This window comes from Elaeis guineensis, chromosome 3 (genome assembly GCF_000442705.2).
Source record: "Elaeis guineensis isolate ETL-2024a chromosome 3, EG11, whole genome shotgun sequence".
Classification (NCBI taxonomy): domain Eukaryota; kingdom Viridiplantae; phylum Streptophyta; class Magnoliopsida; order Arecales; family Arecaceae; genus Elaeis; species Elaeis guineensis.
Window position 1 is genome coordinate 110,853,444 of NC_025995.2, and position 26,423 is coordinate 110,879,866.

Sequence of the window (26,423 nt, forward strand, 5' to 3'; positions counted from 1 at the left end):
CCATTGCCATGAGGAACCTCGATCACTTGATATCATAAGCTTGATAAATTTGGCAGTAATTACTCATCAAGATTATTTTATCCATATCAACGGTATGAAAACAAGTAATCCTGAGCTTAATTATATAATCTGATATTCTCTAGCATGCTCCCTAGAATTTTTTTTTTTGACCTGTAGATTGTGAAATACAGGACTAGCTTATTGGTTATATGCATGAATTAAGAAGAAATTGTTATGTAATGCATGATGCTCTTGATGGTCCAGCTTTGCCAACTATAAAAATCTCTATCACAATTAGCATGATCTTTTCTTAATTTTAGATAATGACTTCTATAAAAATCTCTATCACAGTTAGCTAGCCTCTTCCCATCTATCTGGGTCATCTTTACATGACATTGCTTCTTGCTAATATAATATGGTTCCACTATAGAAAATTCAAATTCATTTGACTATTCCCTATTTCTATAATTTTAATTATTATCATCATATTGAAATAAAATAATGTGCTTTCATTACAGATATACAATAGCAAACAAATGCACAAGCACAACTCCAGGTGAAATCCCTTCCTGCTACATGCTGAAGCTGTGACTTACATCTGACTTACTTTTCTGTGTACAGAGGAACCTTGGGTTAAGGAATTCTAGCTGGAGGAGCCCAGATAGGACAATCAGGATTTTAAAACTAAAATGCCTGCCTTGACTGCATTTTAAAGGTCTGGGTAATCATTTTTGTGAAAGACATGTTTTTGCATCAGGCATGCTGATTAAAGCCAAGAGAAAAACATTATGCAGTTTAACTTGATGTGTGTTTTTCAGGATGGACAAAGCCCATATCAAGGGGAATACATTTTTTTTTTTAAATGGTGATCAGTACCGAGCAACTCATGCAGTTATCAAAGGGTAAGACAAGCCCAAATTAGTATTTTGTTGGAGTAAGTGAGCAATTATTTCATGTTACATTATGTAGAAGTTCTGTATTGAAGAACTGAAGCCAAATAGTTGGGAAAAGGTTAGATGGTTATGCTTATGGTTATGGTTTTGTATTGAAAAAGGAAAAAGGAGCCTCATCTCCATGGTGAAACTACCTATACTTGCCTTAAAATTTTTCATCATCCTCTAAATCTGCAGCTATTATCCTTTCTTACTGTTTCTGTTACACATTTAATTGTATCCTGCAGGTTTTAGGACATTCCTGGGGATGTATGAGACTGAATGAAAATCCATGTTAAAGGGTGCATAAATCTGGTGATTTGTCTTCAATTGGTTGGCGTCATTGGCACATACAAATATTTATAGTTTTCTCCTGGCACATGATATTTAACATGTACAAATTATGAATATTGTCTCATTGAAGAGATGGTTGTATATGCACTTGAGTTAAGCTGGTCTTGTATTGGTTCACAAGAACTACGATTGAGATGTATGTACTGCAGAGGCATTTCTTGGCTCAAGATTTGGACTCTTGCACCACTTATCTTAGCGGGCATCTTAGGTATTCATATTTTTTTATCACCATAAGTACATAATATGTGAAAAGCTGACTCCAAATAGCTGGGACAAGGCTAGATGGTAGGGTATTATTTGTGCGAAAACATCCATGAACTAACTCTCAGTGCATAGATCCTTTTGCCTTGAAGGGTTTGGTTCCAGCATATGGTAAGATCAGCAATGGCCATATGACTATTTTCATTGGATTCACTCCATGTTTACCATAAATGAAAAATCAGGTGAACACAAACTGTACCAAATGAATGTGATTGGCATAGCTAATGCTATCACACAAATATCACCAGAACAGTAGTCACCACCATGACAATCTCCAGTGTCTAGGTTGCTCTCTCTCTCTCTCTCTCTCTCTCACACACACACACACACACACACAATGTGTCTCGCATTCTGAATTTTGGATCTAGAACTTTATGCTCCCTTCACTTGTCATAGGATTGAATCTTAAATTTTCTGAAATATGCAGGTATCTTTGTTCTCAAGTTTGTTTGCTTCATGACTGATCTTCTTTACAGATCTTGCTGGTAAGATCCAATGTTTCACTTGAACAGAAAATAGAGCAAAAGTGCGGGTAAGTGGCTTATGCTTCTCTGATAATGAAATTGCCCGTTGATCATCATTTCTTACTGATGCATGATTCATTATTGCATATGTAGGCAAATAATAATGTTCACATTTTTAAAGAACATATGAACTGCTTAGTAAATTTTTATTGAAAGATATTGCCTCTGAGCTTTGGCTTGATGCTATCACCAACTCATGAGTAATAAGGAGCAAAGAAGATACTATTACTTCAGTATTAATACTTCTTATAGAGTTTTATCCATTTCATTTTTATCTGTATTGATTTTTCTTGGTATGTATATTATGGGGTCAGAGGTTTAACAGGTAATCAAAGACAGATGGAGGAATTTGTTTAGGTTGATTATGAATTTATGATATATTAATGTGAATGTTGCTCCTTTCTAGCTGGACTTTGATGAGGTTTTGAATGAGTACACCTGGGTAAATTTCCATTCTGTTTTCATCGTCGTCTTTGTTTTCTCTCAAGATCACTCTGTTGCCACAATATGTTATGGTATTGGCCTTCTTTACATGATCCTGCTTCCCACATTACCACGATATGTTACGGCATTCGTCCCTTTTATCATTTGCTAGCTACTAATATCTTATGTTCATGCTGGGTTTTTTGTAACTGTCTATCATTTAATTCTAGGCATACCTATGGTTGATGCTTGGTCATCGCCAATTATTTTTGGGATACTAAAATCAAGTTTTTTTTTTCCATCAGTATATTTAATATACAATTAGATATGCCAATAACATACACTTGATATATTTTGTATTACCTGATTTTTCATTTGTATTATGTAATGCGTGTATTAAATTAAATTATTTTTTTGGACAAATTATATATGTTGGAACCAAGTTTTCAAAGGAAAAGGGCTCTATGCACTTGGAGTTGGTTCATTGATGTTTTCATGCACAAATAATATCATGACGTCTGGCCTTGTCGCAGCTATTTGGAGTCAACTTTTCACATGTAAACAATATATGGATGTTGTAAAGTTTCAAGATACATCACCTTATGTGGTATGGGCAGCAATATGACCAAAAATTTTAGATTTTATCTTTTAGTTACTAGCTTATTTTTGTTGTTGTTGTTATTATTCTTGTTGCTGCTATATCAGAACTTGTCATATGAAATAATATGCAGGTCCCAAATCCTCCGTCGAGGATAATTAGGCTCAAATTTGAAATTTTTTGTTACTATTATTAGGCAGATTCAAGAACCATATTTCAATTGCAATTTAATCTGATTGTTAATTTTAATTTCTTTTAGAGGGTGAGCCTTGGGACAGTGGTACGGTTACTCCATTGCATCCTTGACGTCATAGATTCGAAACACAGAAATCACCTCTCTGCATATTGTGGTAAGACTATGTTCATCTGACTCTCCTTAGACCTCATAGTGGTGGGAGCCTCGTGCATCAGGCCATCCTTGATTTTGATTTTATTTACTTGAAAGTTCTGATTTTGTATAATTGTCTTTTGATTTTTTGAAGTAGGTTTCCCATGTGGCAGGGAATTAGAAGGCATAAGACTATATGGCTGAGAGTAAGCATCAAAACTTAGTCCAAATTTCAACAAATTGGGGCATATATTTTCAATCGTACCAGAATGGTTCCCGAGAGAGTTTATAGGTGTCAGCTTGCAGGTACTAATGTAGTTTTCTTTTTGAAGTTTTTATCTCTTGCCTTGTAGCTTTTAGAATGAACTCACCAAATTCTCCTTCAGTAATCTTCATATGCACTTGAAGTGAACAACTAACGTTGCCATTTTTGTTTTTTGCAGTATCTGGTGGTTTCTTTGCATAGAGGGTTTGTGTCATCTCTTTTGAGCCCCTATAAAGAGTGAGTAATCATGATCAATATCTGGCATGTTCAGTATTACATAATACTCTTATTATATAAGGATGAATTACATGCATAATGCATGTAGGAGTGTAAATGGGTTGAGCTCGAGCGAGCTAGAGCTAGCTCAAGTTCGGCTTGCTTTGTAATCAAGCTGAATGTAAGCTATTTACAACCAATTTGTTTAAGAACGTAAAGAAAGCTGAAGGTTATTCAAGGTTCTCATTTGTATTTTTTAATTTATTTTTTTTAATTATGTATTAATTGTATAGTTTAAATAGATTTTTTAATATAAATTATATTAATCTATGATATATAAGTATAAAAATAATTGCTTTTATACAATTAATTAGTAAAATAATGGGTAATATAAAAAATATTTATCTATCTATATTGAGAACTTCGTTAAGATGAGCTCCAGTGAGCTAAGCCTAGTTTTAGCTTGGTTCCTTTACTAGTTAGTTAAACCAACCTTGCTCTGAATTTCGAGCTGAACACGAGAAGTCCACAAATGGCTTGCTTGTTTGACACTAGCTGTGGGCCATACAAATTTTTGGGAAAAAGTTTTGCATTATTGTAAGGCCGATGATACCATTGAGAGTCAAGATTTTAAATAACACAATAAATCATAATATAAATTTAAACCAGGTTACCTTCCTTTTTCATGTGCTTTTCCTTTGTAATCTATTTTTTTAGTATTATATGCATGTCATTCTTCTTGAAAAGCCCTTCTACTTAAAGCATTTTATTTGTTATTGAGGCTCTACGTTCTCATTGTAATAAAGCAATTTACATAGCACTCGTCTTTTGAGTTTGTCATCTTGCAATATCACAGTCTTCCCATTAAAATTGGATGCTTGCTGGCAATATTTGGTCTATGAAAGGTTCGAAGGTATTACAACAAACTTGGTCAATTGTAGCTAACCCATGATTGACTTGAAACTTGTTATAACAATTGTTTTTTGGGTAAGGTCTGAGATACTGTCAAAATGGGATGGTAAATCCAATATGTACCATTCCAGTAAGGAACCAGTACAAGGTTCAAGATCCCAAAGCCAGTAGTAATCAGTACATTCTGCATATGTTGATTGTTACTGGCTGGTTTGGCTAGTACACATATTGAGCCTAAACTGGTTGCTTTGACTTTAATGTGTGCGCGCGTGTGTGAGAGAGAGAGAGACCAACTCTCTCCTTTATTCTGTCCCATGACTCTAGGGATGGCTTTTGACTGATAAAGAGAAGGAAGAAAGAGGGAAAGAGAGATCTACCGAATGAATCAGGCCACCCCATGGAAAGAATTAACACGCCCAAAGGGCCACCAGCTTTCCCCCTAAAAAAGGGGAGATCCGCAGTTTTTTTAAGTTCTCCAAATGAGTCTATTCACCTCGTTCACATAGGTCCTTTCCATGAGGGCCAAAGTGAACCCAAAGTCTTGTGTAGGTTTTTTTTCTTTATATCCATGTGGCCAAAACTAGATGAGTAACACCATGGTAAAGCATAAGTTATCAGTTCAAATCTGATAAAAGGTTTTTTCCACTAAACGAAAGATTCAGTCTTCATTTTTCAATGGAGAACAGAGATTTTTTTTTTTCTTAAAAAAGAAAAAGGTAACCAAATGGAGGGATTTCACACCCTTCCACCCATTTCCAGCATCCTTTATGCCAGAGGCCTGGTTGGGTGTTAGTACCAATACCAATATTATAAACCTTGCTTTTGGGTCCATATTTGCTCTTTGTCTCTATTAGCTGACTAAGCCTTTCAATTTATTAGGTAACCATGTGTTTAGTTCTCATTTACTTAGTATTTCCCTTACTTTTAAGAGATGGTGGTACGTCTTAATATGCCATCCTAGTGTACTAGTACAATTCAGCAAGTTCCATAATTGCCGAATTTTTTTGCCAATAATTTACTTATATGAGGTCTGCATATTTCTAAACTTCCTAATGTTATGCTGTGTATGTGATTCATTTTGATTATATGTATATATTTTTGGTTGGGGGTGGTTGGGTGATTTAGTCTAGAAAATCTACACAATGACTTTTACTGATTAGTTGTTTTATTCTTAGAGTGGTTAGTCATCTATTAGGTGGTTGTGTTTTATCGATGGATCTTTGGCTCAATTGTTTGTTAATTTTTCTTTTTGATTTTTTTTTGCGGCTATCTTAAGAGAGGTCAGCACTATTATTCTGTAAGATAATGTCACTCCAAGTTCTATTTTTAGTTTACACCCTCATTTATAGATCTTTGTTTTTGCAAAATGTTAGGTAACTTTCATTACCTTGTGCATGACCATTTCTTAATCAAAACATGGTGAATAGCCTGGCATCTTACAAAACAATTCTGCTGATCATGTTATGTAGTTCTAAGATGAGTCTGATGTCTTTTCCAATTCACAGATGCTCCCTCATTTTGCATATGCAATTCTATTAATGCATGCTATTGTGGAGTAAAAGTTAATGCTTGCTGGATTTGAAGAACTTAGTTGCAAGAAAGAAATTTTCCAATTAAAGAAACTGTAAATAACAAAGTTCCACGAAAGTAGGGACATCATAAATGACATTGCAGAATGAATCTATTATCCTAAAATTATGGGCTTTTGTGCCCGAGAGATTTCCCAATCAATGCAATGCTCTGGGGACTTGCGGGTCTAGACAGTCTCATCTCTTCCGGCTTTATTTGTCCTCCCAACTTCCATCATCTTAGGGGCCTATGCTAGGAACATGGTAATCGGGCATCCAAACAGGCCAGCATGCTGGCAACAAAAAGAAACGGGATTGAATAAGGAATTGTGGAGTATTTGTTGATCTCAAAACCATCTTTATAGGCGACTTATTATTTTGATGAATATTTCTTCTTAAGAAAGGAGATTCTTTATATACATTCTTGAAATCTCTTGTATCAAAGTCTATTTTGGAAGAATCTTTTCGGTCATGATATATCTGATCCATCCATGATATCATGAAAAATGGATATAAATTTTTTGATTGCTATTTATATTGCAATGGGTTTACATATCAAAAGGCTAAAATTTAGATATAAAGCAAAATCATGTGAAAAATCAATGTTCATTGTGAAACGGAAAAAGATGCATCCAGCCGGTGTTTCTTCTTTGCTTGGCTAGGTACTGTATACAGTGTTTGATGGCACGGTCATGGGCAAAGGTTGACGGAGAAAAATACATGATGGAGCCATCAGTGACGTGGTGAGGAGGTCATAGTCACCTACTGTTAAGGGATTTACTAGACAATATATTATTAGAGAAGAGTAGAAATTGAATTTTGAAGGATTGACAATTTATTTTTTTTTGAAATCAAAATGAAATTGGAGTCTCTCATTTTAGTAATTGGAGTTACTTATTTTTTTGTTTCCATTTTAGAGTTCAATTCTCTGCAATCAAATATGTTTTTGATTATTAATAATTATTCCTAACTAACTAGCAGTCATTTCACGCTCTTAGGTCAATGGCAAAATATTTAAAATGAAAAAATAAAGAGAGGGATAATGATTAACTTGAAGGAGGTGTTTTGTTCGAAATCAAAATTAAAATAGACTGAAATAAGAATCAAAGTGATTATTCCCTCGAAGTGTTTGTTTAATTGGAATTGGAGATTTTAATTTTTTGATGAGAGTCAAGATTAAATTTTAAAATTAGATTTTAAAAATATACTATCATTTTCATTTCACTCTGGAATGGACTCATGCTGATTGGAACGAGAGTAGCATTTGAGCAAATAACTTATTCATCATCTTTTGGCGTACGTTTGACTGCTTAAATTAATAAACTGCTCTTACCAACCACGAGCACAACCTTAAAATGGACCGTATTGCTTTTCGATTTCAGCTCAGTATTTCCTTGATAGGACGGATCCACTTATCCAAAACTTCACGACCGTTAGCATCCTCGTGGCTAATCTCTGCTTCCTGTCGTCAGACACGCCATGCATGCTCAAGCGATTACTCGCTACTTAAATATGAACACCAAGACACATTTTGTGCATGTCCACGATATCGCTTAAGATATTCAAGAATTTGCTAATTCTCAATATTGTTTATATAATAACTAGTTAGAGATCGGCACATTGCGTAAAGTCAAATATACAAAAGTAATTTTTTAAATATTATTATTTTATTTTTAATTATTTGGATATTGTAAAAAAATTATATATGATTTTTTTTATTTTTGTTTACTTTTGTTTTTTTTTTTCTTTTTTTCCGATCACTCAACCAACGACATGTCTCTCTTAATTATTAAATATTTTTTTTCTTACTTGGCCAATCGAAGTAATTTTGAGAGCTTAATTTTATTGATAGTGAACAGTTATTGCATCCACAGTAGCAACTTTATTCTCTAATAATTTTTTTTAAATCTATATCGAAGGTTATTTAGATAATCCAAACAATTCTTAGATTCTTATTTAATTGGGATTGGATAGCTATTGCATAGATATCAACAACCATCCGAATATCTCGAAAATAATATTCATATCTAAAGAAAATTTTAGTGCTTTATGATTTATCATAATAGTTAATCTAAATTGATGAGAAAAAAATCTGATAATATATATATATATATATATATATATATAATAGATATGAAATGAAAACAAAAAATGATTTGAATTTGACAACTTCATTGTTCATCTTTGAATCATCTTTTTGAACAGCCATCTCTTCTTTATATGAATTATGTAACTCTCTCTCCTAATAAATAGATAAGGCAATAATCCTTCTCTCAGATATGTCCGAATAATTTTTCAAAAATTTACTCTCTTTTATTAAAATTAAACTGTCCTATTTTCTTTCTTCTAATAAAAAAGATAAGACAACTCCATGTGTCCTCCCCTCTCCTCTCTTTTCTTTTGTCAATCCTACGTCATCAAAAAAAATATTTTTTTCTTCCTTCTCTTTCATTTCAAAATAGATTTTTAAAATAATAATAAATTATTAATTTTAAAAAATATTTTTTTAAAAAATAAATTTTAAAATAATTTTTTTTGAAATAATTTTTTTTCTTTTTCCCTCTCCTACCTCAAATATTATCTTTTTTTTCTTTTTTTCTCCTTCCCTTCCTCCCGCTACCTCCCCCAACCTCACCGCATAAGATCGAGGTCGCGACCGTCTGCATCGCTCCCGCCCCACCATCGTTCGTGCCGCACCTAACTCTGTACGATCACCAAATCTCCTCTTTCTTGACTTCGATGCCACCAACCCTCCTCCCTTCCTCTCAATGGTTCTGCTTGTCGTCGTCTCCTCTTTTTCTCTCTTTTGATCTCGATGAACGCCTTCGTAACTCCACGCAAGCATCGTCGACCATCCCTCCCCTCATCCAACTTCGACACCATCAACCCACCCCTCTCCAACCTTGAGAAGAAAAGAAAGCACCTGAAGGAGATCTTGGATGGTGAGAGGCTTGAAACGACCGAATAAGAAAGTTTGAATGCTGGCTATAGTGAGAAGCTTGGAGTGATTGAATAGAAAAATTTGCACAACAATTGAGGCTCATCGATGCTCACGTGGAGCCACAGGAGCTCAGATTCGTCGGAGTTGACGAAAGAAAAAAAAAAAACCATGACGAAATAAAATCGTGAAAGGTGAGACGATTGAATAGAGAAGCTTCGTCGGTTGAAGAGAAGAAAAAGACTCCTTTGAGAGTCATCCTCTTCCATTTCCCCTTCCATTTTGAGTTAACAATGTGTTGGAAAAATTTTGACTTTCTAAATTGACAACATCATAATACTCCTCCACAAAAAAAAAAAAAAAAAAAAAAAAAAAATATATATATATATATATATATATATATATATATAAAATATGGTCCGGTTCAGTAAACCATAAAGCACCTCTTTATAAATAAATCAATCACACCCTACCGTAAATAAATCGATCATTCTTCAATTTTTTTTATAATTAAACAATGATATGTTTATTATGAAAGGCTCATAATTTACTAATGCTAGATAAAAACCTCATAAATAAGCCTATTGCAAAATCTCAATTCCGATACAAATACAATCACAGCTTACCACAGATATTTACAGCATCAGATGCACAGCAGCATGTGGAACTCATGGAGCTAATAGTCTTTTGATTCCAGCTTTCTGCTCAGAAGTCAATCTTGTCGGAAACTTGATATTGAACTTGATTCGAAGGTTTCCTCTCTTGGAAGGATCCTTTGGTACCGGCATCCCTTCTCGAGGAACAACCTCCTCGTAGCCAGGATGAATTACGGAGTTAATTGGTATTGTAAGGCTCCGGCCATCAAGTGCAGTCAAGTGTACCGTGTAACCTGTAAGAGCTTCAACCAAAGAGATTTTCTGTGTAGTTACAAGATCATTTCCTTCCCGCACGAATACATCATGTGGCTTCTCATCAATAACAAAGACAATGTCTGCAGGAATTACGTTGGGAGCTTCGTTTCCCTTCTCTGGGAAAGTAATTTTTGTTCCTTTTTTCCAACCAGGTTTTATATCAATTGTCAAAATTTCCTCCACTGGCATTGTCTTCCTGTAACACAATCAAAATAGTAATGCTTAAGGGGTAAAAGGTATTAAAACAAGAACAAAAGTAGAACAATGGGAAAACTTAGTCAAATTATCTCTTAATAATTACAGTATACAGTTAATATGAACATTATTTTAGTTAGAACAAATGCATCATGTACTAATCTACCTGAAAGGAAGTTGGCAAGCTCAAACACATCAGTTTCATGAACAGGGGAACAAATAACCAAATGTTAATAAAAGAAAAAAAAAGTAATAAAGACTAGAATAATAATCAGCTAAATCAATTGTAGCCTTATACAAAAAAAACAGCCAACAAAACACTAGATTAAAATTTAGGTGTCTTCTCTAAATTCTCTACAATTTGGAAAATCGTGGGCCTCCTATATATACGTGAGCAATTTATGCTGCTCTTTTCTCATTTCTTCAATTTATGTAACACTTTTTTTTTTCAAGTTTAGACATGACTTGCTCCATATTTTTGGGTATAAGTTAGAATAGGTTGCGCTATCCTGCAGCTTCACTCTCAGGTACTATAATTATTAAATGTCACATTGTAATCTAATAATAAAATGAATTATCTCAAAAATGATTATACTTTTATGATAAGACTTGCTTTCCATTCTCTCCATGCAGAACCACAAAGAGAGTTTATTATATTTGATAGACTTCCAGATAGTGTCTACTACATTTTTCTTGTTTTATTTTTTTTATTTTTTGAATTTTCCCTGATGTTTTAATATCTCTAGATTTTTTTTTTTTTTGACATCTTGTTGAAATGACACAATCCAGTGCTAAAAATACATGTACTAGCAAAACCAGAACTCATCTCCCTAGCCAAAACCAAGTTTTTGGACCTCATTATGTACTTAATCCCAACTCTTATAAACAAAATGCAAAAAGAAGGTAAAATAAAGGAAAAAAATGATGAATATGGTGACCTACTCATTTGGAGATGCGCATGCTTTTCAATACTGTTGGTGCATGAATATGAACTCGAGCATCCCCATCCCTTTTGGTGGAACCACCTTTCAAAATCCCTATTAGTAATTTGGTGAAACAACATATATCAACTTGCCTACCATCTAGACTGGCTTTTTATTTGGGGATTATTTTATTAATGGAGACACGCATGAGACCAATTGATAAAAAGGAAGACGAAACAAAGAGGGATAAACAAGAAAATTTTGCCACCATAAAATCAGAAAAATACAGAGTCGAATCCCTAATACATCAGAAGCAGAGCGGGCAGAATTTAAATAGTGGACTAAAATTTGCTGTTCTTGGTGAAACAATTTGAACTCCCCCAAAGATGATGGTCTAGTGTATGCAGCAAAATCAGAAAGAGGCTCTTCAATATAAAGCTTGTTTAGAAAAAAGATCAGATTAATTGCACTCTGTTAAAGCATACTGATGATGATGCAATGGAGGAACATGTTGAAAGGAAACGGACTGGAAGCTACAACTGATAAGCAAACATTCCAGATCAAATACTTTCACGCTATTGTGTGTATGGGCATGTGCATACATAAGCTTTTCTTTTTTTATGTAGAAAATAAATGAATTCTCATTTTCATGCAGTCTGCATCTTCAAGGTGATGGCTACCCAAGAAAAGCTCAAATAGAGCAAAAACAATATCTCCAATGACAATAATCCAAAACAGACATTAACATGCCTTGCCATATTTTTGTTATTTTTCTGAATTGAGAAGCGTCACACTTCATACATACATACATACATATGCAGGCATGTGTGTGTACATGCGGAGACTATATTCAATAATCAGGATATCATAGGAGAACCATGGAGGATTTAGAAAGAGAAGAGGAGGCGGGAGAATGAACTCATTTTTAAATTAACAAAGAAACCATGGTTGCATTGTAATGGTGAAGTGTGTGCACGATTCAAGACTGACCCAATGTTTGGTTGGGGTCATAAGAGGATAGATAGACGAAATTGAAAAAATGGATGGCTTCCATCCATCATTTGCATTAAAAAGTTATCACGAAGGATGGATGAAAAAAGAGGGATTGCCTATCTTTCAAACAGAGAAAAGAATCATTTCCACCCATCTTTTCATGTTTCACCAAACATATGAGGATGGATGAAAAATCCATCCATCCTTTCCTCCATCCATCGTTCCTCCTCCATCCATCCTTCGTACCAAACAAAGGATAAAAATAATATGTGTGTGAGGAAACTTTTGTCATAGACAAACTTATATCAACAAGAAATATAAACTCCCAGAAAATTTAGTATTGCCAACAGCTCACTAAATTATGTATCAATCAACAAATAAACTTGTTGCTCCAACAGGCATCTAAGATAACTAAAAGGTAACAATAAGTTACAAATAAAGAACATACCATGGAGTATTCATTATGTACTTAAGCCCATATGATAAAGATGTACCATACTCATGGAATATTGCTACATGGGAATGTATGAGATTGTATCCAACCAATACATGCCTCATGCCTCAATCCTGATTGCCTCACACAATATCAAGAAACATTACTTAGCATTAAATTTTCTTTCACTTAAATAGTATATGAGTTTACCATGGGTTGATTGTTCTCATGCTTGACTCTCTTATCCCCGTGATATCCCTAAACAGGTGGAAAGGGCTAAGATGTTAAGGAGAGAGGAAGAAGTTGGCAAGGACAAGTTGGATATTAGTCCGACACTCATGAGATATTTCTTGTATAATTCAGCTTATAATAAGATCTTAGTATCCCTAAATCTTTGGAATTTACAAGATTGGACCTCTCCCCCCTCCCATCCACTCCTCTCCTCTAACCTCTACTTCTCTCAGACCTTTACAGTAGTCCTGAGATATTTGAAAGATAAGGAATCTGGGTATTGGAAAATGCCCTTTTTCTTAACTATAATGATCCTGTCCTACCGTAGATAAAGCTCCATTACTCTTTTGGACTATAAGTCAAATCTACTGAATTTGAAATGAAGCAAACATCAAAACTAGGTCCAGATTACGAATCACAAAATTAAGGCTCCTATAAGCTTCCATTGTTTTTTGAACAACTCAATTCAGCTCAACAAATCCCTAATCATTCCTCGTAGTTGTACATGTCCAAATCATCTTAAATAATAGTTGTCTTCATCTATATCACCATACATACATATACATATAATATATATATATATATATATATATATATATATATATATATAGATAGAGAGAGAGAGAGAGATTGGGCTTCTGTTGACCGGATCCCAATCCATATCCGATCAGCTCCCTGTCTCTTGGATCGGTGTGCATCTCAAAGCACGGCTTAAAAGCTAACATAAGGCATTTGGCTACCATCTAGCTGACACGGCATTGTTTAAAAAAAAAAAAAAAAAAGGGAAAGCTTTAAATGGGATGCGATGGAAGGCCATGTGCGCGCTCCCTTCCTTCCGTCTCTTCTCCTCTATCTCCTTTTCAAAACCCATTTCATCTTCTCTCTGGTCACCTTCTTATCTCTCCATTTTATCATAGAGAAAGAGAGAGAGAGAGAGCCTAACCCTATCCAAATGGAGATCATTTTAAAAAAGATGGCTACCTAAGTCATGAAGGTATTTGGCTTAGCCTGAAAGTTCATCCAAGCAATTTGCCTCTGGCATGAAGGGCCTTCTGTAAGCAGTGTAAACACACGACGATGGAACCCCCTTAAGCAAGCACTTTAGCAATTCCATGAGCCACAGTAAGTTCCCCCCTCTTACGGTCTCCTATTATTGCTCAATTCCTCATGTTCCTCCTAGCTCTTCATTCGGCCTAGAAAATGTACTAGGATGGTTGCCTCTAACCTATTTCATGATAAAAATTGCTAGAAGGTGGTACTACCATACATGCCAAATAATAGAAGCTTCAGCATGGTTGCAAAGCTCAACTCTTAGATGGTTTGCTACTAAAAACCTGCTTTGAAATTACAATAGGATATGAGGTACATGACTTCAATTTGGCAGGTAAACTTTTCATCTACCCAAAAGATAGGATGTTACAAAACATTTTGAAGATCACTGACTAGAAGTTGGGGTCAAGACCACGGATATTGTATCCTTTAGAGCATTAGTGCACAGAGGATTCAAGGGAAAAAAAAGATGGGCCAAATATAACAACATTATTGAGTACAACTATGACAAAAAAGCGAAGAAAAACACGCACAGGGTATTACACTTGCCAAATAGTTAGGATAAGGCCTGATGATTATCACGATCATGATCAATATGAACAATTAATATAAGCCCACATTTTGGGTGAAGCCATTAGAGTAAACTTGCTAAGACACATTATTCTAAAAATAAATCAAAAAAATTATTAGAACACCTTGTTTTCATTCATTTACAATCACCAAATAACAGATCTAGGTCTTGCAAGCAAAGAATATGTGCTAAGAGTATATTCTCCTGCTTTTAATTATTCTACTGGCACTACATGCGGCAAAATGGGCCATGTTACAGTTCAGGCCATGTGAAGGAGTAGATTCAAGTTAATGAAAGTAGTAGTATTATGATCTTTCAATGTGATAGTGCCTAGGAAGCACCTAGATAAGTAATGATAGATGCAATAATTATTGGCATTAGTTTTAAATAAGATCCTTGATTGAAGAGTAGGTTGTGAGAATCAAGAATAGGTTACAAGGTTGCAAAAATGCATGAGAATAACTCTGATGGCGCACAAAGCACTTTGCCTCGGTGACTATGATGGCTATGGTATAGAATGCATAGTTAGATACAAGATCAAGTAACCTAGCTTATATGAATCCTTCTTGATTCTTAAAACATCTTCATTCAAAGTTTTGAAAATTGGTACTGGTGACCATTTCGATCATCAGCCGGTTCAGTAACGTACCGACACACGGTACGACGGGCGTGCCGGCCAAACCAACACACCTTTTGGTGGGGGATGTCCAATCAAATTTTTATGGATTATTGAATATTTTAAAGTCCAAATTGATATTTAATGATATTCGCTAATGATCGTATCACTCAAATACATCTTTAATCGTATGTGACACGAATCTAAATATGACATTATGTTATTTAGCATCCTAAATAATCAATACATGAACTAGATATCATTGGATCCTAAAATGCTTAAATCAATTAAAAAATCTAAAAATATTCAATACGTACCGATTATTAGAATCTGATCAACCATCGATGTCCATAAATAGCAGAATCATTTACATAGTCAAGAGGAACATTAGTCCATCCCTCTAGCTACATAGCATTATAATCTTCTGTGTTCATTTCATAAGATAAGCACGCTAATTCATAACTCATCCTCGATTTCTCATTGAGATTCTATCTCTGAGAGGTATTGTCGGACTGATAGCCTGATTGTGAAAAGATCCATCTAAATATACAGACAGCAAATTTCGATCCATAAGGCACTCCTGACTATACAGGATAGTAGCCACTAGAAGACGATTTCTTCAATGCACCATATCCATATCCGTAAAGATCATAGGCTATCTATGACTGCGGATAAGAGGATCCAAAATACGAGGATAAATCTGATACATCTATGGATCTTACTCTACGTGCGAGATCATCTATAGTTGTATTATATCCTGAACAATCTCACGGAGCACATCGTCTGTATGAAATTGTATCGTCACGAACTCTACAAGACGTGCACCGTGATCCCTATCCTGCATGGCATGCATATACTGAGACTCACTAGTGAATTGAAGACCACCAACTGACTGCATCTCCTATCCTCCAATCCCTCCATGATCACCGGATCCACGAGTAGCTGAAGAACTATCATCACTGCTCCATTTGATGTCTGAATCTAAGTGAACCGAATACTCCCTCTATTGGAACTGTAACTGTCTTTTCTTTTCTTTTATCTTTATGCATAACTGCCTGCCTTCTCATCATGCCTTGCTCTGACTGTCTAGACTGCAAGGATGGATGCTGTGGCATATCGACTAGAGACCTATGTAAAATGTTGCTACTTATCCATTGAGAGGCATCCACCCCAACCTCACTAGCAATAAAACTGACAGATCATGAAGGCGATCCTGACTTATCAAGCTTTGACTCCTGCTGCTGACTCATAATCCATCTGATCATTGTATCTTCATCTTCATCAACAAACTCACTCGTATTCGGATCTGAGTACTTCAGCTAAACTTCCTCCTCAATACATTTGAGCCTCAACCTCCAATTATAGTGCACATACACAAGATCATTGAGACGTTTCTATTTTAGACAGTTCCTCTCCTTGCTATAGATAAGGATAAAAGTTGATCAGTTGTGCTCACATCTACTCGATGAAATCATTTGAGAGAGGATATTGATGGCATGATCCTTCAAATTTCGTGCAGATCCACCAAAATGCACCCATCATTCGGCTACAAAATCATTGAAATTTAGCAAAATCAAAAAAAAGATTGAATATGTCAACATGATAATAAATATATATATATATATATATATATTTTTATATCTGGATTCATCTTTGATTTGCTTCAGATTACTACATTACTTTCAAATGATTCTTTGCCCTCCCTAAATATTTTCGTCTGTAAAAAAATTATTTATTATAATATCTTATTTTTTGAAGATACAGCTAAGTTAATAAACATCATTGAACTTAACTTACATGTTTAAGACACAGCCGCGATGTCTGGATCAGACTCCATCTTGTTTATTATATTTCGTAGGATGGACAAAAGCTATTCATCCATGCCAATATCAGATATGGAACACTAAAACCTCGGGTTCAAATAATAAACTGCACATAGAATTTTATAATTGATTAAATTTATTTATACAAATTTTAAAAGAATTTTTGATTTGCTGCTTACCTGCTAAATGCAACTTTCTATCCATTTGATAATCCCATTGATGGTCGATGATCCTGATGTACTCATCGACATGCTGTAGATCTGTCACCTTGATTTGTTCTTTTGCCCTCTCCATCATATAATATAAGAAATTCAACTGGGGATATCGCTCACCATCCACGACCCGAAGCACTTCATATAGAGGCTTGATTGCCACCACTATCTTCTCGGTCCGTCGCCAAAATGACTGTCTCGTTACTAAGCTCTCCACATTACTCTCCTCAATGCTCGTCCTAACATATCTGCTCTGTTGCCACTCTGGATTGACAAACATCTGACGCAGCTATACTTATCACTCAGACTATCAAATATTATATAATTAATAACAAACCATGTGATATCTAATCTCAATATATCGACCCCAGTAAACTGCCGCATCAATAATAGGACCCATGTATGATTGTAGATGAATTTGATGATGCTCTGTGCTGACTCTACTACCTTCTATACCCTACAATTTTTTTCAATATCCATCAACATCAAATCGATAAAATGTACAGCACATGAAATCCAGAAAATATGCAGTCGCTACTCCATCAATACCTCCCCCGCAGTCCTATACTGTGATCCATTATCTGTGATAATCTGTACGACATTCCACTCTCCTACTTGATTAATCACCTCCATCAATCTGAGAATGTAGCTGGCATCGTACACCTCAGCTGAAGCATCAACAGACTTGTGAAAAAAACTCTTCCATCATAATGTCAAAAAATTGATAATGCTTCGTTTAGTAAGACTAGTCCAACCATCACACGTCACAGTCAATCCATATACAGACCACTTGCTCTAATATAAGGCAATCTATTTTTCAAAATTCTTCTTATTCTGATCAAGAAGCTTGCCATGGATATTTCTTGATCATGGAGGATCTACATCTGGATCGACAGCCTATATAGATGAAATGACAGAACGAACATATGGATTATCTACTGCATTCATTGGGATGTGACTGAAGTGAAACCAAAATCCAATAGCTCACCACATATCCTTCTTATTTTTTCTCAACATAGTATCAATCCTCTGTTGCTTGAAATCTCTACTAGAAAATGCATATGGATCCACGTCGTGGATAGTAGCTTATGTTGGAATCTCTCTAGAGGACTTCTTTCTACCACCAAATACTCCCAACATGGATGCAAGACGGCTGATGCCTCTACTGATAAGCTCTCTAACTGAGGATGTCCCCCTAAATCGTGACTCAAACTCTATTATAGTGCTCCCTAAGTCTGACCCACTCTCGTAAGCTGACGGCCCAAATCGAGCTCTATACCTGATACCTCTTCTAGCTACCACTGATCATCCAAACTTGTCTGAATGGCAACCTTGATCTGTGCCTACTGATCATCTAGAATAGATCCTTCCTCTGACTTCCTAGAGTGATAAAATGGCTCTACTTCTTGACAATCCACCTTTGCCTTCTTCATCAAATTTCTTTCCTTCACTGCTTTAAGATCAGTGATGTATTTCTTCATTAACTGATGGATCTCTTGTGGACACTTACGACATATAGCTACATCCGGATAGTTGTCAGCTAAATATTGCTTCAACTGTGTAACTTCTTTCTTGAATTTTATGCTACACTATTTATATTTTCAATGATGCCGATCTGAGAACATCTCTCCATGCTCCCAATCAATGTCACATTCTAAATCTTTTTCTTCCATGATGGATCCATTCCTGAAAATTGATAAGCACATCACTTCAATAATTACATAAAAATGATAGATTTTATTTACCTAATTTTTTTTATATTTTTTAAATTATTCATTTATTTTTTATTATTTTTTAAAATAAAATTTAAAAAATTATGAAAAAAATAATTTGATTTTAGATCTATGTAGAATTTTATCATGGATATTATATATAATTTTCTTAAACAGTGGATATGCATGAAATATTTTTTTAAAAAAAATTTAGGCCTAGACCATTATGCGTCGGAAATGTTGAAACATTGATAAATGGACACCAAATTTACGTCAAAAATAGCTTGCAAATCTCTAAACAATAATCTAATTTTATAGTTATTTTTTAAAATTTTTTATTTCAAAAATATATTTTTAATTTAAAAAATTATGTATAGTGACATTGTGTCGATCATCCATAAATCTATAACATATATTAAAATCATGTCCAAAAAAAAATTAACATGATTTCCCTTTGTTTTCCCATTTTTCATGAATTTGTCAAAAAAGAGAGAGGAAGAGGAAAGAAAAATATAAAGGAGAAACATATCTTAAAGGGCTTTAATCCACGTATTCCTGAAGTCTTTCTACTGCTCTCAATGTTAGAAAATGAAAGAAAGAGATTAAGAAACAGAAAAGAAGTCGAAAGACTTCTCTATCTCAAAACCTTAAAAATGATGCTGAACCATGCAATTCGGCTCAACTTCTTCTCTGTCTCAGAAACTTAAAAACGATGCTGAACCAGACGATTCGGCTCGGTAGAGTAGAGTACCACCCGGTTCCAATCGAAATTGTCCGATTCAGAGCCAAACAGGTCGGTTCTTTTTTTCTTGTCGGGTGCCGAAAATCGGAGCCGAACCGATCCGATTCCACACCGATCTGGCTCGATATGCCCTGAACCGGGCGGATCCATTCAATTTTCAAAACCATGTCTTCATGACATACCGAGTATGCCTATGATTGATATCTTGTCATTTTAACCTTTTTCATACCCTTGTTTCTTAAATATCATCTAAAGGAAAAGCATGCCAACTCCTAAGTGACATTAAGGCATAAGGTAGTCATTAGGTAAAGCTAAAATTCGCCATTAAAATGCATCATAACCTGATTACCAACTAATACTATCATCAATTAACCTGATTACCGACTAATACTATCATTAATTAATACTAAATTACTTTTAAGCAATGGCAAAACTCTTTCATACTCGAGGCTTTCGTAAGCCAAAATCCACAATCCAACACATATCTTGCTCACAGACACCGATTTCCAAGTGCATACTTAATAACTATAACAAGTTTTTATCCAAGACATACTTCATTATACCAGTTTATGCAATAAATATCATACTTTGACATGAGATTCCAAACTTCTATTAAAAGATTAATGATTATTAGAGATGCCACATGAATCAGATCCCCCAAGAATAACAACTAAAGGAGCCTATGCACTGTCTTTTATCATATAAATACCACTCCTGCATCAGCTATAGGCAACATTAATTCACAACCTTTGCACATAAAGTACCATATGACTTTATGAGCAGTTCACAAAAGTAATACTCAAACCAAGATAATAGTTCCTACATTCTTATCCAAGGGTGATTCTTCTCAATGGAAAGTTCTTCAGTTGACCTATAAAAATTTGATCTTTAAATTCCTTCTCTAACCTTATTGCTTATGTCACATATGCCCTCAGCAAGACTCTCTAGCCAAAAATGCATAAGGCTGAACCATCTCAAATGGTTCTATGGCAATCTCTAATAGTAATACTTTAGGTTTTTGCTTGCATGTACTCAGTTCCAACTCTATCTTATGGTGCAGCATCCTCATTTCCTAAAAATGCCATACACACGGCTATCATTTGGATCCACATAACAAAGCCAACCTTACAATTGATCGAGAAGTTCCACACTTGGTATTCAAAAATGATTGATACTCGATAACATGCATCTCCTCATATGCCACAGCCAGAACTATTACTTTTTCCTCTTACTATTGGGAACAAAAAAAAAAAAACAAGGGCCTTCTACATGACCAATAAAGGATGATTTTTTAGTTGATGAGTCAAATTGTTGCATACCCAGTCCCTTTCCTCATTATTAGTCCATTCATCTCAAGAGTCAAGCATACTTTGATAATGGGAGCCAAGGTGATGAAAGTGATCCATCAATCAGCCTCTTTCTCCTTAGCCTGACTGCATTCTCAACAGAATTCCTATTCAAACTGCATTCCAAGTACCAATTATGTCAAAAATTATGTTTTTGAAGCATCCTCCAGGATACCAATCTACCATTCCACTGTCAATTGTCACCAACACATCAAAAACAAATAATAAAATGCAGGGTGGTACCAATTCAACATCTATAACAAGCAAAGAGGTTAAAGGCTTGATGCTGATTGCCAAACTACTAACGTCCCTGGTGTTTATATCATTACTTCACCATTACATGTTCTCCTTATAGTGTGAGTAGTTAAGAAAAGCCTATGAATATTATGAAAACTCTAAAAATGCCCCCCTTATTGGGTACATACATCCCTCTATTTTTAATTTATCAAGTGATGTTTTACAAAAAGAGAAGTAGATCTGGTTTAAAAGGGACATATTTACCAATTTGCAAAATATCTTGACAAAGAAAACTAGCGCAAGGCACAAACTTCTCATCAGCTAGTGCGATCACAATCATCCTTGAATACTGGTTCCTCTCCAATTAATCATGTGCATAACACCTGCCTGCCTGCCCGACAAAGGTATTAGTAAGTGCAATCAGCATCTCTTCTACCTCCAAAAAAAACTTGATTCTGTACTCAAAATGTATCTTATCCAAATCGAAAAACAAACCCTAGTAGCTCTTCCTTCCAATATCTTTATCAGATTCCTATGCATGGAAACAACCTCAATGGTCAACCTTGGAAAGGAAACATTTAATTAACTGAAAACATGGTTAACTCTTTTTTTCCTTGTCACACATTCATGGAGTTAGGCCTAATACTCTAGGAGCATCAAAGGATAACAAAATAGATGAGCTTCAAAGAGTCTATATATAACCCAATCAATAACAGAGCCAAGACATAAAGCAGAGTGATGAATATCTAAAATCTATTTTAAAACATAGCCCATGCAAAGCAATGCACCATGCAGCATATATTATATGGATATCACAAAATAGCAATGAAACTCAATGCCTGAAAACCACAAATACTGGCATCTGAAAAATTGTACATCAAATTTATCCCTTTTGGAAACAAGGGGACGATAGTCAGACAAACGGTGAGTTATAACGCATGTCATGAGGTATGAAGAATGTATCGAGAAAATGACATCAAATGTATCAAAATTTTCACCTAAAATCCTTGACTTTCAGGCAAAAATAGCATATAGCCTAACTTTCTAGTAAAGAAACATGAAGCAAGGCAGGAATGGAAACATAAATTAGATGCATCCTATTCTATGAAAAGAACATCAATGAGGTATGTCCCATCTGCTTGTGTCAACCAAGAAACGAATAAAGATCCACAAACATGCATAAACAGTATTTTTGAGATAATAAAATTAAAGAACGGAAAAATAATAATAGTAATAGTAGTAGTAACTTAAATAACTTCTAAGAATCCATTCATTCTGACACTTACAAGGACTTGCTTGACTTTATAAAAAGCCGCTGCACTGTCAGAATATCCTTTTTTTCATAAACAACAACAATAATACTAATAATAAGCTGATTCTAGTATTAAGCTGCAGTCACGATTTCTCAAATAAGATGTGGCGGGCATATTCCATGCCGATTATACCCCACTTTAATGAATCATAAAAAGAACAGAAAGGAAAAAAGACGAGAACAGAAAAAGGAACCACAAGCAAAACTTTTGCAATCAAATAGATTTGTTTCCGAGCATGAAATTAGAGACTCACCCGCTAGCATCAGCGATCTCCCTGGAGATCTTCATCTTCTTGGTAGTTCCCTTATACAAATCCTCAAGACTGCACGGCAGCCGGTTCTCGATCGGCGCCGCCTTCTGTGGTCGCTGCGGGTGCATCGCGGACCCCTCCCCGCCGAACGCCGATCCGAAGAAGTCATCTCCGAACATCCCACCGCCGCACCTCGATCCACCCCTCATCCCGCTGCCACCGCCCATGCCCCCGAAGGGGCTGGAGAACCCAAAGAACTCGGCGAATATATCGTCCGCATTCCTGGGATTGAACCGGAACACGTTGGGCCCGTCCTCGCCAGAGAAGAAGGAGGTGCCGCCGGCTCCGGGCGGCGGGACCTGCCCCTTGAGCCCATCCTCGCCGTACTGGTCGTAGATCGCCCGCTTCTGCGGATCGCTCAGGACCTAGAAAACAGAAACGAGAACGAATCAGAATCCAATCTTTGAGATTTCAGATTTGGTTCTGGGACGGAGATTTGTACCTCGTAGGCTTCGGAGATCTGTTTGAACTTGGCCTCGGCCTCCTTCTTGTTGTTGGGGTTCTTGTCGGGGTGCCATTTCATGGCGAGCTTGCGATAGGCCTTCTTGAGGTCATCGTCTTTGGCGTTCCTGTCCACCTGGAGAATCTTGTAGTAATCCACGCCCATATCGTCCCAATTCCTCTGCTTTCTTTTCTTCTTTCCTATTATTGGCCTCCGCCTCTTCTCGTTCTTCTTGGTGTTGTGTGCGAGTGGTGGTAGCCAACGGCGGTGGTTCTTCCTTGGTTTCTTGATTCTTCTTTCTTTCCCGCATGCAATGGGGGAGGGACAGATGGATGGTGGATGGGGCGGATGGGAGTGGGGGAAACGTCCGGAAGAGCCCTTAGATGAGAAGGCTGTGGAAGGTTCGAGAGGCCTAACTTGGTTTGGGTTGGCGGGTGGAGTTCCAGATACTGAGTCGGTTTGGGATGACTAGGCGCATTGGCGAGGTATAAAACCGTCGCGATCGGGGCAGATTTGACACCGGGGGAGGAAAACGTGGCCTAAGATCGAACACAGGTTCATGTAGATGGATATTATTATCCGGTCCAAAGGACTTTCTTGGCCTTAAACTAGTCTATAAGCATCCAATAAAAACCTTTTTTTCTACCAAAAAAAATAAATACTTTAAGATTTGTAGCTGAATAATATCAATGGTGAAAAAAAAAATAAAAGATATAAAATTTTAAATCACATGAAACAAAGATATTCTAATTTCTTTATAAAATAAGATGCCCTATTATCCCATTGTTGCAGTCAATTTTCTTATCGTCCGATCGTCGGGATCGCACACCTGCAAGAAAAATCCTCACTGACCGGAGATGCCTCCGACGGGGACCCTCCGGCGGTCAAGTCAGAGAGGAGACTAGGCGACAGTGGAACTCAGCGAGAGGAAGAGAGAGCTAGAGAGCTCAAGAGCTTAAAGACGCTTCAGAGAGCTTGAGAAAGCTTACCAAGACTGTTGCCTTACTCCGTTTTATAGTAGAATGCGGTATGGTCCCGCCATTAATGGTGCAGACAACTGGGGAGTTATCAAATCGTCGGAGGCTGTCAAATCAGCGTGGGTTGTCAGATCATTAACCCTTGTCCTTAGCAGGACAACGTCCCACGACAGTCGTACAGCATGTCCTTGGCAGGAGAACAGCCTATAGTAGTTGTACGGTATTTGGATGGACTGGTCGACTGTATGTCGGTATTCGGCTGTCGGGTCGTCGGGTGGTAATTCAGAGACACCGTCGGCTGATCTGGTGTCTTGTGAAAGTCGGACGTCGGCTACTACTCCCGACAGTGAGTCGGTGATATGAGTTCGGCCGCTCGACCGGTCAGAAACAGTATTGGTCTATTCGACCGACATACTTTCGATCGGATATTGTCGACAGCCATTGTCGACAGTCATTGTCGGAGTCGTTGTCGGAGTTGTCCGTCGGTTTGGTGAGTAGAGTCGAGCGTCGGTCGAACCGATCCAAAGATGAGTCGGCGTACAGAAGTCAGTCAGTATATCCCAACACCCATCATCTCGTCAACAATAAATATCCTCTATCTTTTTTCCTTCTTCTTTTCTTTCTTTATTTTTTTTTATTCTTTTTTTATTTCTTTTCCTCTATTTTTTTTTTCCTCTATTTTTTTTCAATTTTCTCCTTCTTTTCTTTCATTTTTTTTCTTTTCTTTATTTTTTTTTATTCTTATTTCTTTTTCTCTCTCTATGTGCATGATTTTGAATCCATTCCAGTCTTATTTCGCACACAAACAAGATGAGACGATCAGGACGCCCCTCATACCATTGGGATGTAAAATCTTGAAAGGACGTATATCACATAAAAAAATATGTTATAAAGGTAACCAAAAAAAAAAAAAAAGATAGATATCTGAAAATTAGTAAAGGAATCCTTACGGTACAAAATATTTTAAAAAATAAGAAGATGAAATAGCAAAGCAAAAGAGTGAGACCTGTTGGGATATACCGACGGACGACCGACGGACGACTCCGACGGATGATCCTGACGGACGGCTACCGACAATATCCGATCGAAGGTGTGTCGGATAAACCGAAGATGTGTCGGCCGAACCGACCCATGCTGTTCCCGACCGACCGAGCGGCCGAACCCATATTACCGACTCACTGTCGGGGGTGGCAGCTGACATCCGACTTAAGCAAGACACCAGACCAGCCGACGGTGCCGCCGGATCATCATCCGACATCCCGGCAGTCGAGTACCGACGTATGATCGGCCAGCCCTCCCAAACGCCGTACGACTGCCAGAAACTGTCAGTCCTGACAACGGCATACGGCACTGCCGCCTAGGGGCATTATCCCACCTAAGGCATGGGGCAACCCTAGCGATTTGACAGCCCCACGGCGATTTGACACATTTACGGCAACTCTGACAGTCCTCAGTGAGTTGACAATTCTTCAATTGTCCGCGCCATTAATGACGGTGCCATACCATGCTCCACTATATATTGGGGAAGGCAACAGTACTAGGGGTCTCCGAAAATTTTTAGGCTTGCTCTTTCTCTTTCCCTCTCTCGATTGAGCTCTCTGTCTTCATTTCACTGTTGCCCAGTCTCCTCTTTGACTTGACCGTCGGAGGGTCTCCGCCGGAGCCGCCTCCGATCAGTGTGGACTTTTTTTTTGCAGGCGCTCGTTCCCGACGATCAGACGACGAGGGGATTGATCGCAACAGGACTTAATCCAAGAAATCATCAGTATTGAATCTCCCTACAGCTGTAAAATAACTGTGAATAAATCCAACTATGCACTAATCATCTCGGAATAAGAAATGAAGCTACGAGAGAGTTTTTTACCACCTACCTGAAGTAGAGCACCCTCATAGTTTCTAATAATAAAATCTGTTGCAGTAGAGTGATCATGAACTGTCCCATCAAAATTTATCATAAGCACTCCCAAAGAAAAGGGCAACCAATGAACAAAAAGAAGGATGAAAAGTGACGTAGATCGACCAGTATAGGAATACCCTAGTATTTTAATGATGTGCCAATCGAAGCCA

The 26,423-nt window shown here is 36.6% G+C and overlaps 2 protein-coding genes and 1 long non-coding RNA gene across 29 annotated transcripts in view; 1 reads left to right on the plus strand and 2 right to left on the minus strand.

Moving 5' to 3' along the window:
* The window catches only part of LOC105040949 (homeobox-DDT domain protein RLT1-like), a 29,941-nt gene extending 25,802 nt beyond the window's left edge, over positions 1-4,139 (plus strand). For 10 of the 27 annotated variants that reach the window (XM_073254384.1, XM_073254395.1, XM_073254383.1 and 7 more), the window contains 8 exons: positions 519-556; positions 622-715; positions 819-902; positions 1,181-1,494; positions 1,975-2,079; positions 3,352-3,442; positions 3,575-3,726; positions 3,864-4,139. The gene's annotated coding sequence lies outside the window, so the exon portion shown is untranslated. The remainder of the gene's footprint in view (positions 1-518; positions 557-621; positions 716-818; positions 903-1,180; positions 1,495-1,974; positions 2,080-3,351; positions 3,443-3,574; positions 3,727-3,863) is intronic. The other 17 variants (XM_073254390.1, XM_073254394.1, XM_073254400.1 and 14 more) reach the window with 15 other exon arrangements.
* Positions 4,140-9,794: 5,655 nt separating this feature from the next.
* LOC105040948 (uncharacterized) lies at positions 9,795-23,741 on the minus strand. Its single transcript, XM_010917713.4, has 3 exons — positions 23,380-23,741; positions 22,881-23,302; positions 9,795-10,426 (listed from the first exon to the last, which is right to left on the minus strand). Exons 1-3 carry the CDS (start codon positions 23,542-23,544, stop codon positions 9,988-9,990), a joined length of 1,026 nt encoding a protein of 341 aa, XP_010916015.1. The 5' UTR covers positions 23,545-23,741; the 3' UTR covers positions 9,795-9,987.
* LOC140856594 (uncharacterized) lies at positions 13,774-19,054 on the minus strand. The gene is made up of 2 exons (XR_012139976.1): positions 17,245-19,054; positions 13,774-17,171 (listed from the first exon to the last, which is right to left on the minus strand). It is a non-coding gene; the product is annotated as an uncharacterized lncRNA (long non-coding RNA).
* Positions 23,742-26,423: the final 2,682 nt, after the last annotated feature.

Coding starts and splice junctions, on each gene's coding strand:
- LOC105040948 (XM_010917713.4), bottom strand. CDS start 23,544: ATGGGCGTGGATTACTACAAGATTCTCCAGGTGGACAGGAACGCCAAA. Junction 23,303..23,379: donor AGATCTCCGAAGCCTACGAG/GTACAAATCTCC, acceptor TCTGTTTTCTAG/GTCCTGAGCGATCCGCAGAA. Junction 10,427..22,880: donor GAGATCGCTGATGCTAGCGG/GTGAGTCTCTAA, acceptor ATTGTGTTACAG/GAAGACAATGCCAGTGGAGG.